The 16,187-nt window shown below is 44.1% G+C and overlaps 1 protein-coding gene across 2 annotated transcripts in view; it reads left to right on the plus strand.

Moving 5' to 3' along the window:
* The window catches only part of NUP188 (nucleoporin 188), a 152,020-nt gene that overhangs the window by 34,300 nt on the left and 101,533 nt on the right, over positions 1-16,187 (plus strand). For both annotated transcript variants that reach the window (XM_082263034.1, XM_082263035.1), the window contains exons 2-6: positions 6,421-6,475; positions 13,708-13,781; positions 15,762-15,843; positions 15,932-16,012; positions 16,087-16,131. In XM_082263034.1, coding sequence (XP_082119160.1) covers positions 6,421-6,475; positions 13,708-13,781; positions 15,762-15,843; positions 15,932-16,012; positions 16,087-16,131 — 337 coding nt within the window. The remainder of the gene's footprint in view (positions 1-6,420; positions 6,476-13,707; positions 13,782-15,761; positions 15,844-15,931; positions 16,013-16,086; positions 16,132-16,187) is intronic.

A 16,187-nucleotide genomic window follows, 5' to 3' on the forward strand; every position in this document is an offset into this window, starting at 1 on the left:
AGATTCTCGATTGGATTCAGGTCTGGACTTTGACTTGGCCATTCTAACACCTGGATATGTTTATTTGTGAACCATTCCATTGTAGATGTTGCTTTATGTTTTGGATCATTGTCTTGTTGGAAGACAAATCTCCATCCCAGTCTCAGGTCTTTTTCAGACTCCATCAGGTTTTCTTCCAGAATGGTCCTGTATTTGGCTCCATCCATCTTCCCATCAATTTTAACCATCTTCCCTGTCCCTGCTGAAGAAAAGCAGGCCCAAACCATGATGCTGATACCACCATGTTTGACAGTGGGGATGGTGTGTTCAGGGTGATGAGCTGTGTTGCTTTTACGCCAAACATAACCTTTTGCATTGTTGCCAAAAAGTTTGATTTTGGTTTCATCTGACCAGAGCACCTTCTTCCACATGTTTGGTGTCTCCCAGGTGGCTTGTGGCAAACTTTAAACTACACTTTTTATGGATATCTTTAAGAATTGGCTTTCTTCTTGCCACTCTTCCATAAAGGCCAGATTTGTGCAGTATACGACTGATTGTTGTCCTATGGACAGAGTCTCCCACCTCAGCTGTAGATCTCTGCAGTTCATCCAGAGTGATCATGGGCCTCTTGGCTGCATCTCTGATCAGTCTTCTCCTTGTATGAGCTGAAAGTTTAGAGGGACGGCCAGGTCTTCGTAGATTTGCAGTGGTCTGATACTCCTTCCATTTCAATATTATCACTTGCACAGTGCTCCTTGGGATGTTTAAAGCTTGGGAAATCTTTTTGTATCCAAATCCGGCTTTAAACTTCTCCACAACAGTATCTCGGACCTGCCTGGTGTGTTCCTTGTTCTTCATGATGCTCTCTGCGCTTTAAACGGACCTCTGAGACTATCACAGTGCAGGTGCATTTATACGGAGACTTGATTACACACAGGTGGATTCTATTTATCATCATTAGTCATTTAGGTCAACATTGGATCATTCAGAGATCCTCACTGAACTTCTGGAGAGAGTTTGCTGCACTGAAAGTAAAGGGGCTGAATAATTTTGCACGCCCAATTTTTCAGTTTTTTATTTAACAAAGTTTGAAATATCCAATAAATTTCGTTCCACTTCATGATTGTGTCCCACTTGTTGTTGATTCTTCACAAAAAATTACAGTTTTATATCTTTATGTTTGAAGCCTGAAATGTGGCAAAAGGTCGCAAAGTTCAAGGGGGCCGAATACTTTCGCAAAGCACTGTGTGTGTATATATATATATATATATATATATATATATATATATATATATATATATATATATAATATGTGTGTGTGTGTGTATATGTATATATCCCTGTTGCAGTAAAACTGCTATAGGGTGGTCGGCAACTAATTAAACCAATCTGAAAAATGAATTAATTTATTTTTTAAATAAAATGTCTATTTAACCCCCTTATTAACCTTTTAAGTTTTCCCTAATCTAAAATAATTAACTTTTTTCCCCTTCCTATAACTCCAGGCTTTTATTAACTATACTTCAAAATGCTCCCTCCCCCTCCTAACACCTATACAAAATAACCTATAAAAAAATAAATAAATATATATATATATATATATATATATATATATATATATATATATATATATATATATTTGCCTATTCTCAGGCCAGTCTGGTCATGTGATGTCCCCTGTATTATTATTAAGCACCGACTAGAAGGGAAAGTAGTGAGTGCTCAACAATAGCTGGCAATGCTTGAGTGGTGATGTCACCCCTAGGCTTACTATGGCCATCAGTTGTAGGCACTCCTTCCTCTCCCCTGGCCAACACAGGGAAGCTGATCATGTGACCAGATTAGAGCGGGCTGAAAATATTTAAGTATAGACACCTTTTACACAGGTTAATTAGTATAGGTGTTAGGGTGTTGGGGCCCTTGGGTTTGAAAATCACGTTATTCTTCCTCTTCTGTCTCTACAAATGCTGGGATAGATCACAGTGGTTCTGATTGTTCAGCATGGTCATGTGTCTGTGATTACCAATCAGAACCCCTCAGGCTACACATAACCTGAGCAGAGCTTTTAGAGGGACCCAGCAGGCTCCCATGAGGGCAGATACAAGCCAGGTCCCCCTACACAGGGAGAGAGAGCAGCAGTGACCGGTCTTTATTAAAGGAAGCTTCTGTACATTTTCCCTCTAAATTACTGCACAGAGCTGCAAGAAATGCACAAAGCACACCAAGAATTAATAAACAATAACATTTACCTCTAGTATTTAGACAGCATTTGTTTCACCAAGAGTTCAGCTTTAAGTAATTTCAATGCTGTTGCTGAATAAACCTGGCCCATAGTAAACATATCTTTGGTCCATAGGGGGTGTGAGAGGTGAACTGATTAAAGCCGGGAGATAAATGGAACAGTTGGTAGTTTGCTGTAGTTAATTGCAGGTGGAAAGCTACAACATGCCCCAAATAAAGCTTACGTCTCGCTCCCTGCAAACAGGGGGAATGTTTGTGACCAATCACAGGGCCCAATTTATGCCTACAAACTTTTGTCTGCTGAAACTCCCGGTGTTGTCCTAAATTCCCATAACACATTTTCCTCTATAGTCTGATAATGCAACTCCCAGAGATCAGTAAAGTGTGCATGTCAACTTTTTTTTTTTTTAATAACAAACATTTAAGGCCCCTTTCACATGGGGCGGATCCGTTTTCACAGACTGCTTGCCCAGCGTGGATCACTCTGTTGATCCCAGCTGAGCAGGCGGATAAAAGGTATGTCTCCACTCGCTGTGCGGAGAAGGACCTTTCAGAGTCCCGCTTTCCTCTATGGGGAGATCGGATGAAAACGGACACACTGTCCGCTTTTTCATCCGATCCGACCCGCTAGACGGATGGCGAATGTATCGCCATCCGTCTGCTTTCAGCGGATCTTGTCAGAGCGGATCTTGTCAGATCGGATGCAAGATTTCCGCTGAAACCTGCCTCCACATAGAGTAGAATGAGTGACCCGATCAGGTCTGCCTGAAAAACGGACAGTTGGACCGGATTGGCCTAATCGTGGGAAATGGGCCCTTTACTTACCTGCTCTGTGCAATGGTTTTTCACAGAGTGGAAACAAGATATAGAAGAGAGGGCGCACCAGACTAGTGCATTATCCCAATAGTCTTTTCATGTTAAAAGTAAGCAATTGACTACTTGCAAAGCTTATTAAAATAGTAAACTTGTTCAGGCCACTCTGTGTGCTCTTGAAGCTTGGGAATACATCTCCTGGATCCAATCGGCTTATGCGTTTTGAGGGTAAACCCTCTTCGTCAGCACCCCAAGAAAAAAACAGGGTTCCCGAGACTAGAGTCACACCTCTGCACTCTTAGTGGCCTTGGTGTGCTAGAGTTCTCGGAGAGTGATTGCTGATCTTTATTCACTGGTTGGTTCTCTTATGTAGCTCAACCAGTCACCGGTACAGCAACATCTAACACAAGAGAATTGGCTGATGGGTTTATCCAAGAAGTGAGGGATCAAAGTTGTGCTGATTGTGAACAGGGTTTACCCTTGAAACGCATAAGCAGTTGACTCTAGTAGATGTCCTCCCAAGCTTCAGGAGTATGGATTGGCCTAAAAGTAATTACTTGCCTACTTTTTAACATTAAAAGGATATTGGTAAAATGCACTAGGCTGGTGTGCCCTTTCTTCATCTTGTTTGGACTCTCCCCAGTCCTGAGAGGGCTGCAGTGTGTGGTGTGCTTACTTCTACAAATGGGAAGTAGATGTGTTGGAAAAATTCTGTGCCAGACCCCAACATTCATGAGTTGGAAGTGTATTACTGTGTTGACTTTTTACAGAGAGTGGTCCTAAACCTCCTCTTCTGAGGTCCCCCGATGTAGCTCTTGGCTCCCTCTTTTCTCTGTGTGCCAGTATTGGAAGTTGCTTTTTATGCGGGTTAGATCCCAAGCCAGGCTGGGTGTCTGTTGACAGACGCATTGCGGTTCGCCCCTGCTCCCTCCTCACAGGATATAATTGATAGCAGCAGGAGGCATTGGCTCCCGCTGCTGCCTCGTTACCAGTGAAGAGAGAGAGCGGCTCTCAGGCACGGCACTGGATTGAGATTGGGCTCATAAGTATTCAATATGGGGGGGGACAGGCTGAACATGAGAGGTTTTTTTACTTTAATGCAGACAATGGATTAAGGTAAAATAAAACTTTTTTGCCTTTACAGCCACTTTAATGTCAGACCTGAGTCCTAAAGAGAACCAGTCATAACTGGGCTTCTTAAAAAATCTGAATATTCACTATGAAACCGTTGTAATTATTGATGCTTCCAGGTATACCTGAGATATAAGAGCATGAATACTTGCCTTACCCACCACTGTCTGCAGTCCCAGAATGCTGCTCTATTTTAAAGTTCACTTTTAATAACATGTTACACAGCTGCTACATTCATTCATAGGGATCTGTAAATAAATTACAAGTCCCGTCTGCCACCATGCCAGACTGTTTGTAGTTCTCAATAGACTGCAAGTGCACTAATCCGCATGCCTTAGTTACTTCAATCTTGCTCCAGCTTTCTGCCTGAAAACCGTGCAGAGGTACAGACTGAAAGTTGGAGGGAAGTGTGCAGGAGCCTGACATTGCACCTGTGATGTGCTCATCTTTTTGCAATCTTCCTTTCGGTAGGGAGTGGCTGGTATCTAGGGGCCCTCTTATTTTTTTTTAATGGGGCTTCCAGATTCCAATAGGCCCCCATGCATGCAGATCCTCACAACCACCGGGCCAAGGTTGTGGGAAAGAGGCCCTTTTTCTCATCAAGATGGGGGACAAGTTGCTTTGCCAGGGTTATCCCCCCGGGAAGGTAAACCATTCCTAATGTTTAGGACATGCGGCCTAATATGGTTTTGGAAAGGTGGCACACTCATCCTTCCACCTTTATTGACCAGCCAAGCTGAGGGTCTGGTATAAATCCTATGGGGGACCGGTAGTCCTGAGCAGGAAGCTGGCACATTTAGCAGCTGTAGTAAATGTTTCATATACAACTGCAGCTGGAGGTCCGGTCAAAGTCAAATAAAGATCAATGTGTTACATGCTGCAAATAAAAAGCACAATGCATGCATAATTAATGCATGTTTTTATTGAATTTACTCATTTTGGGATAAACCTGTTTCTCTGAGCATGGTAAACTACCGAATGGTTTGCTCTGGAGTTCCTATATTATACCACTAGTTTCAGGTTTCAGTATCTTTAAGTGCAGGGCTGTATATCTTCAGCTCAGAGCCCACTGGTGCAGGACAGTTGGGTATGCAAATGAAGGGTTAAGTACCGTTAAAGAGGTTGTAAACCTCGGAAAATAAAAAACCTGAAAGACAAAGGCATAATGAGCTAGTATGCGTCGCATACTAGCTCATTATGAAATACCTTAAAATTAATCCCCCACAGTGCCATTCGCTCACTGGTAACACGGCCGTCTTACTTCCGGGTTTGCGTCATCCAGCCATCGCATTCGCGCAGGAGCAGGCGTTCACGGCACAGGTGGCCGTTCCTTCAGAGCGCATACGCTGATGACGTCATCGGCTGCATACAATGTTAATATCTCCTAAATGGTGCAAGTTTAGGAGATATTTACAGTACCTATAGGTAAGCCTTATCATAGGCTTACCTATAGATACAAACACTACCTGGGGGTTTACAACCACTAAGGGAGGTTAAAAGTCAGATTAGGTAGTCGTCGATTTTTGCGGTTGCTTTATGTGCTGAGTGCCATGCACCAAAAACAAACTGTGATGGTGAAAACTGAACATTTTTTTTACATTCACCTGCTTTGTGAGGAAACTGTCCTATGAGTAGATAACATGGTTAAATTAGTTGTTAAGGCAGAAGTTTTTTTTTTTTTTATCATAATGCATTAAGATAAAAAAGCTTTTGTGTACCGCAGACACCCCAGCCCCCCTAATACTTACCTGAGCCCATCTCGATCCAGCGAAGTTGCACGAGACATTCGGCTGTCCAGGACTCCCCTCCTCATTGGCTGAGACAGCAGAGAAGGACCGTTGGCTCCAGCTGCTGTCAATCAGTCAGTGAGCCAATGAGGAGAGATGGGGGTGGGGGCGGGCTACAGCTCTGTGTCTGAATGGACGCACAGAGCAGCGGCTCTGCTACCCCAGTAGCAGGCTGCTTGCTGTGGGGGCACTCAACAAGAGGGAGGGGCCAGGAGCACCGAAGAGGAACTGGGCTGTTCTGTGCAAAACCACTGTACAGAGCAGGTAATTATAAAGTTTTTGTGTTATATATATATATATATATATATATATATATATAAATAAAAGGAGACTTTAGTAACACTTTACACTTTTGTTCCACTTTAAAGATATGTATTTGGGGTTCTGATTGAGATACTACTCTTATAACTTTTTCCACATCGCCGGTTGGTTTTATATGAACTAATAAACTTTATTTTTTTTTTTATAGAAGCAGCCGGGAGCTGTGGACCATTCTGCTTGGGCGATCGGCCATGAGGGACCCCGTAAGTCAAATATTTCATTGTGGAAGTATAGAAACTGCAGAGACCTTTCATTGACTCACTGAAGAAATATAGGTCTCTGACCTCTTTGTAAAAGTAGTTGCTGGTTTTTGTGCTGATCCTTTTGCTGCACTCATTCAAAATCACTATACCATAGAACACATACAATGTGTAGGCAGAGGTTGTGATCTGCGCACTTGTTCCAGATTAGTGATTTAAAAGGTACTGAAGCCAAAGGATCAGACTTTGAGCCAGGCACTGGTATTGTTAGCCTTAGTATTTCTTATGATAGATCTTCCTTCAGTACATGGTAAAGAAAAAAAAATAGGTAGAGAAAAAAAATTATAAAGTTTTGTCTTGGTGGTATAGGAGGTACCCTGCAGTCAGAGTTGAAAATAAAGCTTTGAAATGCATAAAGATAGCACAGCATACCTGTGCAATATTTCAAGAGTGTGTCAAGCCAAAATTACTTTTTTTGTAGTTTTGGATAAAGTAGGGAATGATTAGTGTTCCTGTTGAGTTTTTACTGCTTTTCAGGGATCCAGTAGAGAGGATTTGATTACTTCCTGTTGCAGTGACAACAGTTTGCGCAGACAGGAAATGTGGGATAATCTCTACAGCACAGGTGTCAAACACAAGGCCCGTGGGCAAAATCCGGCCCACCAGGCCATTTCATGTGGCCCTCCCACCCAGGGCTTTTTTTCAGCTGGAACGTGGTGGAACTCCGTTCTGCCACCTCCGGCTCTTGCAGATCCCTGCCCACCCTGCATGCACGCACAGCAGGGCTGACCAATGATCTCCCTTTAAGTGAGAAGAGACGTGGAGCCACCTGCACTGCCGGGTGAAACTAGAGCCAGGCATATGAGATGTAAAGAAGCTTTTTGGGGGGTGGGGATAGTCTGTACTCTGCACACTCCTGAACTCTGCTCACTACGTACTTCTTATCTCTGCACTCTGTACATAGCGCACCCATAAACCCTGCATCTGTATGTCATACGCTCCTCAACCCCGCAGTCTGTACATAGTGCACCCCTGAACTCTGCAATCTGTATGTAGCACACTCGTGAACTCTACACTCTGTACACTGCATACTTCTAAGTATCTAAGTGGTTGCATAGTCTTACAGAAACAACCGGTGTTCCGTGAAAAAACCATACCCTCGTCACTTCCGGTGCACCTACGGAGGGTATGGATTTATCACGCGAGTGTTTGTAACGTTACACTTGCCGCGGTTACATTAAAACAGCTCCTCTGCAATATGAGTCATCTCCTCTCCTATCCCTCTCACTTCCCTGATCTCGGCTAATAAATATAAAAGCTGATCACGGAGCCGACATCTCCGTCATTTAGATTTCATACAGCCGCCGCCGCTTTTATATTTATTAGCCGACATCAGGGAAGTGTCAGGGATAGGAGAGGAGATGACCCATGTTGCAGCCGAGCTGTTTTCATGTAACCGCCGCAAGTGTAACATTACACACACTACCGTGATCATTTCATACCCTCGGAGCATGCGCACTTGTCAACTTCTCAGCTGTTCAATGATGTATCCGGGGCTCTGAGCATGCGCACTGCTACGCTGCTCAGCTGTTTCGGACAGGAAGTGACGAGGGTATGGAATTTTAACGAGGTATGGTTTTCTAACGTTACACCGGCCCTTTGAGGACAACCCTAATGCTGATGCCGCCCACAATGAAATTTAGTTTGACACCCCTGCTCTACAGGCAATACAGACAGAATAATATTTATTTTTATTGCTGATCAAACCATTGTCAATGTGACAGGCTGACCATACATTATACAATTTTCTTTATGTCAGTTTCCTTCCTATTTATCAAAGCCATATACAGTCAGACCTACACACTTTTTATTTGTATGCAATCAAGCAGGCCCCTGCACTATCAGGTCTGCTTGATTGCATACAAACTAAAGGGGTTGTAAAGTCATAAGGTTTTTTTATCTTGATGCTTTTGGATAAAAAGCCTTCTGTGTGCAGCAGCCCCCCTAACGCTTACCTGAGGTCTTTCTCTGTCCAGGGATGTCCACGACAGCCGTCCGAGATTTTCCTTCCAGATTACATACATAGTCAGGTTGAAAAAAAGACCATCTGGCTCAACCAATAAAAAACAAAAAACAGTAAAGAAAACCCAACCATACAATCCCATATACACAATCCTATACCCACAATTGATCCAGAGGAAGGCGGAAAAACCCCAGCAAAGCATGATCCAATTTGCTACAGCAGGGGAAAAAAAAATCCTTCCTGATTACCTATAAATATTAGTATCCAGTTTGATTGGCTGAGACACAGCAGCGGTACCAATCAAAGTCAGCTAGTCAATCAGAGGGAGTGGGGCGGGGCCGAGTATGTGCTCTGTATCTGAATGGACACAGGAAGCTGTGACTCGGCTTTGGTGCCCCCATAGCAAGCTGCTTGCTTTGGGGGCACCCAGCAGGAGGGAGAGGCCAAGATCACAGATGAGGGACCCGAGAAGATCCAGGCAACCCTGTGCAATTCCACTGCAACTTAGCAGGTAAGTATAACCTGTTCGTTATTTTTATAGGGGAAATGAGCCTTTACAATCGCTTTAAAAGTGTGTAGGTCTGACCGTATATGTTTTTGGTAATTCTAAAGGAAAATTGTATAATGTATTGCCAGCATAAGTGAGGGAAAATATCCCTAACTGATTTTTAAATAACAGTAAAACCTGACAGAGGGTCTATCCCTTTGTGACTCTAATCTGAAAAAACTTTTGGCTGGATATACACTTTGAGTTGTAATGTCAAAATATGTCGGCACTAATAAAGTTCTTCAAGCTTTGAATCAATTAGGCCTGTTCAGAATTTTAAATGTGGTTGGTTATAAAGATAAGGCAAAGAGAGAAGATGCACAGCACAGGCTCCAGGCGGTACACTTGGGCCTCATTCACATCTGAGCATTTTTTTAACTTGAAGTTCCAAAACTGTCAACAATCAAATTCCCATGTAAATAAATAGTGGCTATTTTTCACATATGAACATTCAGACACCTGTAGCTCAACGCCTGGCGCTCTAAAAGCAAATTTTTAGGCAAATGTGGGCATTTTTGGCCCCGTATACTTTAGTGGGAACGCCTGTAAATGCTCAAATCAAGTGTTTTTGAGTGTTTTTTTTCAGGCATATTTAAGCCTATTTTAGTCTGTAATAACTGGTCTCCTTCCCTCGTGCTTTCCACTGGTTTTAACAAAAATGTGTAAAGCTTGAATACACATGTAAAATGCTTGAAATGCACTTCTACAAAGCTTGTATACAGTGCATCCGGAAAGTATTCACATCGCTTCACTTTTTCCACAATTTTATGTTACAGCCTTATTCCAAAATGGATTAAATTATTTTTATTTTCCTCAAGATTCTACAAACAATACCCCATGATGACAATGTAAAAGAAGTTTGTTTGAAAATGTATTAAAAATTAGAAACTAAAAAAAATCTCATATACATAAGTATTCACAGCCTTTGCTCAATACTTTTATTGAAAAACCTTTGGCACAAATAACAGCCTCAGGTCTTTTTGAATATGATGTTACAAGCTTGGCAAATCTATTTTTGGGCAGTTTCTCCCATTCTTCTTTGAAGAACCTCTCAAGCTCCATCAGGTTGGATGGGGAGCGTCGGTGCACAGCCATTTTCAGATCTCTCCAGAGATGTTCAATCGGGTTCAAGTCTGGGCTCTGGCTGGGCCACTCAAGGACATTCATAGAGTTGTCCCGTAGCCACTTCTTTGTTATCTTGGCTGTGTGCTTAGGGTCATAGGTCCTGTTGGAAGATGAACTAAACTAGAGAAACTTGGCATAAATAAATCCCCGGGACCGGATGGCTTGCACCCGAGGGTTCTTAAAGAGCTCAGCCAGGTGATTGCCAGACCATTATTCTTGATCTTTAAGGATAGTCTACAGACAGGTATGGTGCCAGCTGATTGGAAAAAAGCCAATGTGGTACCAATATTTAAGAAAGGGGCCGAGATATATCCCGGGTAACTATAGGCCGGTTAGTGTAACATCAGTAGTCTGCAAGATTTTGGAGGGGATGTTAAGGGACCACATACAAGACTTTAGTAATGAAAACGGTATTATTAGTAGTAATCAGCATGGATTCATGAAAAATCGTTCTTGCCAGACCAATCTATTAACCTTCTATGATGAAGTGAGCTGCCAACCTAGATAAAGGAAAGCCTGTGGATGTGGTGTACCTGGACTTTGCAAAGGCCTTTGACACCGTTCCCCACCATAGACCATAGGGTGAGTACCTGGATAGAGAACTGGCTCCAGGGGAGAGTCCAGAGGGTGATGATTAATGGGGAGTACTCGGATTGGGTGGGTGTGGAAAGTGGGGTCCCCCAGGGTTCTGCCCTGGGACCAATCCTGTTTAATTTATTCATAAATGATCTAGAGGAGGGGATATCTAGTACAATCTCAGTATTTGCAGATGATACTAAACTAAGCATGCCAATATCTTCTATGCAGGATGTGGAAACCTTACAAGCGGACCTGAACATAATAATGGGGTGGGCAACTACATGGCAGATGAGGTTTAATGTTGAAAAATGTAAAGTAATGCACTTGGGCGTCAGAAACACGAAAGCAAGCTACTCACTAGGGGGGGGGGGGGACCTCTGGGTGAGTCTAGGATGGAAAAGGACCTGGGGGTACTGGTAGACAACAGGCTTGGCAGTGGCATGCAATGCCAAGCCACTGCAAGCAAAGCCAATAGAATACTGGGATGTATAAAAAAGGGGATTCACTCCAGAAATAAAGAGATTATTCTCCCTCTCTACAAGATTCTGGTCCGGCCACATCTGGAGTATGCTGTCCAGTTCTGGGCACCGGTCCTCAGGAAGGATGTGCTGGAACTGGAGAGAGTCCAGAGAAGGGCAAGAAAAATAATTAGGGGAATGGAGGGTATCGGCTATGAGGAAAGACTACAAGCACTGAACCTATTCTCTCTGGAGAAGAGAAGATTGAGGGGGGATATGATATCAATGTACAAATACTGTACTGGCGACCCTAGCATAAGGAATAAACTTTTCAGAGAAAGGGAATACAATAAGACACGTGGCCACTCACTAAAACTAAAGGAAAAACGGTTTAACCTTAAAATAACTAGGGGGTTCTTCACTGTCAGAGCAGTAAGGATGTGGAATTCTCTTCCACAAGCAGTCGTATCAGCAGGGAGCATCGATAGTTTCAAAAAACGATTAGATGGGCACCTTAAAGACCACAACATACAGGGGTATACAATGTACGGTTAGCAGCAAACACACACACACACATCATAGGTTGAACTGGATGGACTGGTGTCTTTTTTCAACCTCACTAACTATGTAACTATGTATGTAACCTTTTTCCCCAGTCTGAGGTCCAGAGCACTCTGAAGCAGGTTTTCATCACGGATGCCTCTGTACATTGCAGCATTCATCTTTCCCTCAATCCTGACTAGTCTCCCAGTTCCTGCTGCTGAAAAACATTCCCACAGCATGATGCTGCCACCACCATGCTTCACTGTAGGGATGGTATTGGCCAGGTGACAAGCGGTGCCTAGTTTCCTCTAGACATGACGCTTACCATTCAGGCCAAAGAGTTTAATTTTAGTTTCATCAGACCAGAGAATTTTGTTTCAGGTGTCCTTCAGGTGCCTTTTGGCAAACTCCAGGCGGGCTGTCATGTGCCTTTTACTGAGGAGTTGCTTCCATCTGGCCACTCTACCACACAGGCCTGAATGGTGGAGTGTTGCAGAGATAGAACCTTCAAAATGAACAACTCCTTTCTCCACAGAGAAACGCAGGAGCTCTCTGAGTGACCATCAGGTTCTTGGTCACCTCCCTGTCTAAGGCCCTTCTCCCCGATCGCTCCATTTGGCCGGGCGGCCCGCTCTAGGAAGAGTCCTGGTGGTTCCAAACTTCTTTCATTTTACGGATGATGGAGGCCACTGTGCTCATTGGGACCTTCAATGCTGCAGATATTATTCTGTACCCTTCCCCAGATCTGTGCCTCCATACAATCCTGTCTTGGAGGTCTACAGACAATTCCTTGGACTTCATGGCTTGATTTGTGCTCTGACATGCACTGTTAACTCTGAGACCTTATATGGACAGGTGTGCGCCTTTCCAAATCATGCCCAATCAACTGAATTTACCACAGGTGGACTCTAATCAAATTGTAGAAACCTCTCAAGGATGATTAATGGAAACAGGATGAACCTGAGCTCAAATTTGAGTGTTATGGCAAAGAATGTGAACACGTATGTACATGGGATTTTTTAATAACATTTGCAAAGATTTATTTTATGTTGTCATTATGGGGTATTGTTTGTAGAAGTTTGAGGAAAATAATGATTTTAATCCATTTGGAATAAGGCTGTAACATAACAAAATGTGGAAAAAGTGAAGCGCTGTGAATATTTTCCGGATGCTCTGTATGTGTTCAAAAATGCCCAGAAATCCCTGAAAATAGCTCTGCTCATGGTGTGAATGCAGACTTGCATTGATCGCTTTAGATCAGCGTTTCTCAATATTTTTTCTGTCCAGGCAGCTTTTAAATCAATGCACAATGTTGAAGCACTGCAATCTAAAATATAAAAAACAGAACTAATTGTTTTATATAGCGCAGCACCCAACATTAGAGGTGATCTATTCTTCCAAAGCAAATACTGTACACCTTTTCACACTGGTACTGACTAGTACTCCAGCGTTTCTCTTCTCCTTCGGTTTCTCTCCCTCACTAAGCCAGTGTTACCTTAGTGCTAATGGGGGGGACACAAGGATGCTGTGCATGTGCCCGACGCCCTTCTTATCCACCAATGACATCAGTTGTTGTGACCCCAACAGCTGGCCCTTGCGGTGCCCAAGGTTTAATGCTGCACAATGAAAACCTGTAGCTCTGTGTAACAAATGCTTGAACACAATTTTTGACATTTGGGGCTGTTTTCTTTAGACCTTTTGCCAGGGCACCCCTGAAGAACTCAGCACTCTGATTGAAAAAGGCTGTCATAGATTATTGCTGCAATGGGCTATAGAGTGCTCAGATGAGGGTGAAATGGGTAAACTTTGAATTTAAGGGTAGTGGCAGCGTTTTCTAGATAGAATTGGTAGTTTGGAAGCTCTGAAAAGGGCATTTCCCCTCTCTTTGCATAAAGCATTCATTTGGTAACAAAGTGTTCTATTCTGTTTAGTAATATGACAAATGTAACTGATTTTCTAGATGCAGATCAAGGGTGAGCTTGATCGATATGGAGGACGATTTCTTCAAGGATTAGCTTTCTACAAATCTCCCAGGTACGCAAATGTAATGTAATTGGGGTAAGCAAAAACAAGCTTTCTTATGAAATATATATGATTTCTTTTTGTTGAGAATAGTTCACATCTGCATGCTGAGATGCAGAGGCGGAACTAGTATCTTCAGGGCCCACCTGGACCCCGGGGTGTCCCAGCCCCAGGTGTCACCCCTGTAAACCTGGAAAGGAGGGGTGGGCGGGGGCAGCATATAGAGGATATAGAGGAACTTATCCCCTCCATTTTCTTCCTGCAGTGCAGAGGGGATTGGTTCCTCGATATGCTGCCCAGCCGCCCCTCCTATCCAGGTGTACAGGGGTGAGGCATGGGGTTGGAATTGGTCTCAGCGGTGGTAGTAGTGATGGAGGGATGGAATGGGATCAGTGGTGGGGGTTTGGTATGGGATGAGTGTCAGCGGTGATTGGGGGTGGGGGGGGGGTGAGATCAGTGGGGGTGGTGGGGTAGATAGGATGGGGGATGAATGGCAGTGGTGGGGGGATGGGATGAGTGGCAGTGGAGGGGGGATGAGATGAGTGGCAGCAGTGGTGGGATGGGATGAGTGACAGCGGGGGTAGTAGTTGGATGGGATCAGCGGTGGTGGGATCAGTGGGCAGCGGTGGTGGTGGAATGGGTTCTGTGGCAGCTGTGGTGGTTTGGGATGAGTGGCAGCGGTGGTGGTTTGGGATGAGTGGCAGCGGTGTGGTGAAGGGGGTGGTGGTGAGGGGGATGGGATTAGTGGCAGCAGTGGTGGTGAGGGGGGTGGGATCAGTGGTGGTGGTGGGGAGTGGGATTATTGGCAGCGGTGGTGGTGGTGAGGGGGGGATGGGATTACTGGCAGTGGTGGTGCCTCCCCTTCCACCACCTCCGCTTCTTACTGATCCTATCACCACCACAGATCTCAATCCTATCCCCCCCCATCACCTCTGTTGTAGATCATTGATGTGATCATTCAGAGGCAGAGGTGGTGGAGGTGATGGGATCAGTTGCTCTGGTAATTTGTCACTTACTTGGCCAGTTTGTAGATTCCCCTTAGTATTCACGTGCCTCCAGGGATGCCTGTGTGGCATGGGGACTCCTCGTAGAGGGGAGAGCTCCTCCCCCTTTCACTCTATTGGTGTCAGCAGACTTTCTCTTTCAGCGTCCACCTCCGCCTCCCAACATTGTTTCTCTCTCTCTCTGGAGAGGATAGGCCGAGCTCCAGATTGCAGTGCTTAGCGCAGCCTTCCCTCAGCGGCCGGCAGCAACACCCCTCCCCCCCCCCCCCGCACGCAGTGGAACGAGCAGACGGGTGGGCAGTTAGGCCCCTCACAGTAGCACGGGCGGGCCCCCCCCCCCCCCCCACTGTTTTTTTTCTAGCACACAGTTTCCTCCATGTGAGAAAAGCACCTTGGGGCCCCTCAATCTGCCTGGATGAGAATCCTGGACGACATCAGACCCTTTTCACACAGTGCCAGGGCACACTATTGTCACAATATAGTATAGAAGGGTTAGAGCTGCTCTTAGGTTTAAGGCCTCGTTCACACTTGAGCGTTTTGTAGCTCGAAGCTCACAAACGCTCAACAAGGAAAAACCTATAGTTTTCAATAGCCCTTGTTCATGCCTGAGCATCCTGTCGCTTGTAGCAAATGGCTGTCACTCAAATAAAAAATAACTACATGAGCTACTTTTGAGGCAGAATTGAGTGTTTTTGTCCCTATAGACTTCAATAGAAACGCGCAACATGAGCTTTTTTCTGCAAGCTTTTTGTTGCACGTTTTCTGGTCAAACAGCAGCACTCCACACCTAGATGAAAAAACACCTAACAAAAGCTGCAATAATATGCAATTCTGCCTCAAAAATGCTCATAAACACTTGTAGCTCTAAACTGATTTCCCCATTAGGGATAAGAAACAAATATGGCTGAAGATGGGATTTAAACACTGTTGCTTCTTATTTTACATTTGGTAGTTTCCTTGGAATAATCATTTGACTTTAAACTTCTAGCACTAGCTCTGCAGACAAGGTGAAAGCCAGCAATGTAGCTCCTGCATTAAAGGAACTTGGATTACGTTTAAGCAAGTTTCTGGTGAGTCAGCTCTCTGGCGTGGTGGAGGGGTAAAGAAGTTATGTTTTTAGCTGAAAATGTAATAATCTGTGTTATTACTTTCATGCAGGGACTGGATGAGGAGCAGAGTGTGCAGCTGCTGCAGTGCTATCTCCAGGATGATTACAGAGGAACCCAGGACTCTATAAAGGTCAGACCTTGTCCAGCTCTGTGATATAATTAACATAAAAAAAAAGTGTTATATTTCTTGCCTCTGTTTTCCAGCTGGTGCCGCAAGATGAAAGGCAGAGTCAAGCATTGATGTTAAAGGTCTGTCGCCTTTTTTTTTTTTTTTTTCCATCTACTTTTTTTTTAAATAATGAATT

The sequence above is a fragment of the Pelophylax lessonae genome (genome assembly GCF_965119305.1).
Source record: "Pelophylax lessonae genome assembly, chromosome: 7".
Taxonomy (NCBI): domain Eukaryota; kingdom Metazoa; phylum Chordata; class Amphibia; order Anura; family Ranidae; genus Pelophylax; species Pelophylax lessonae.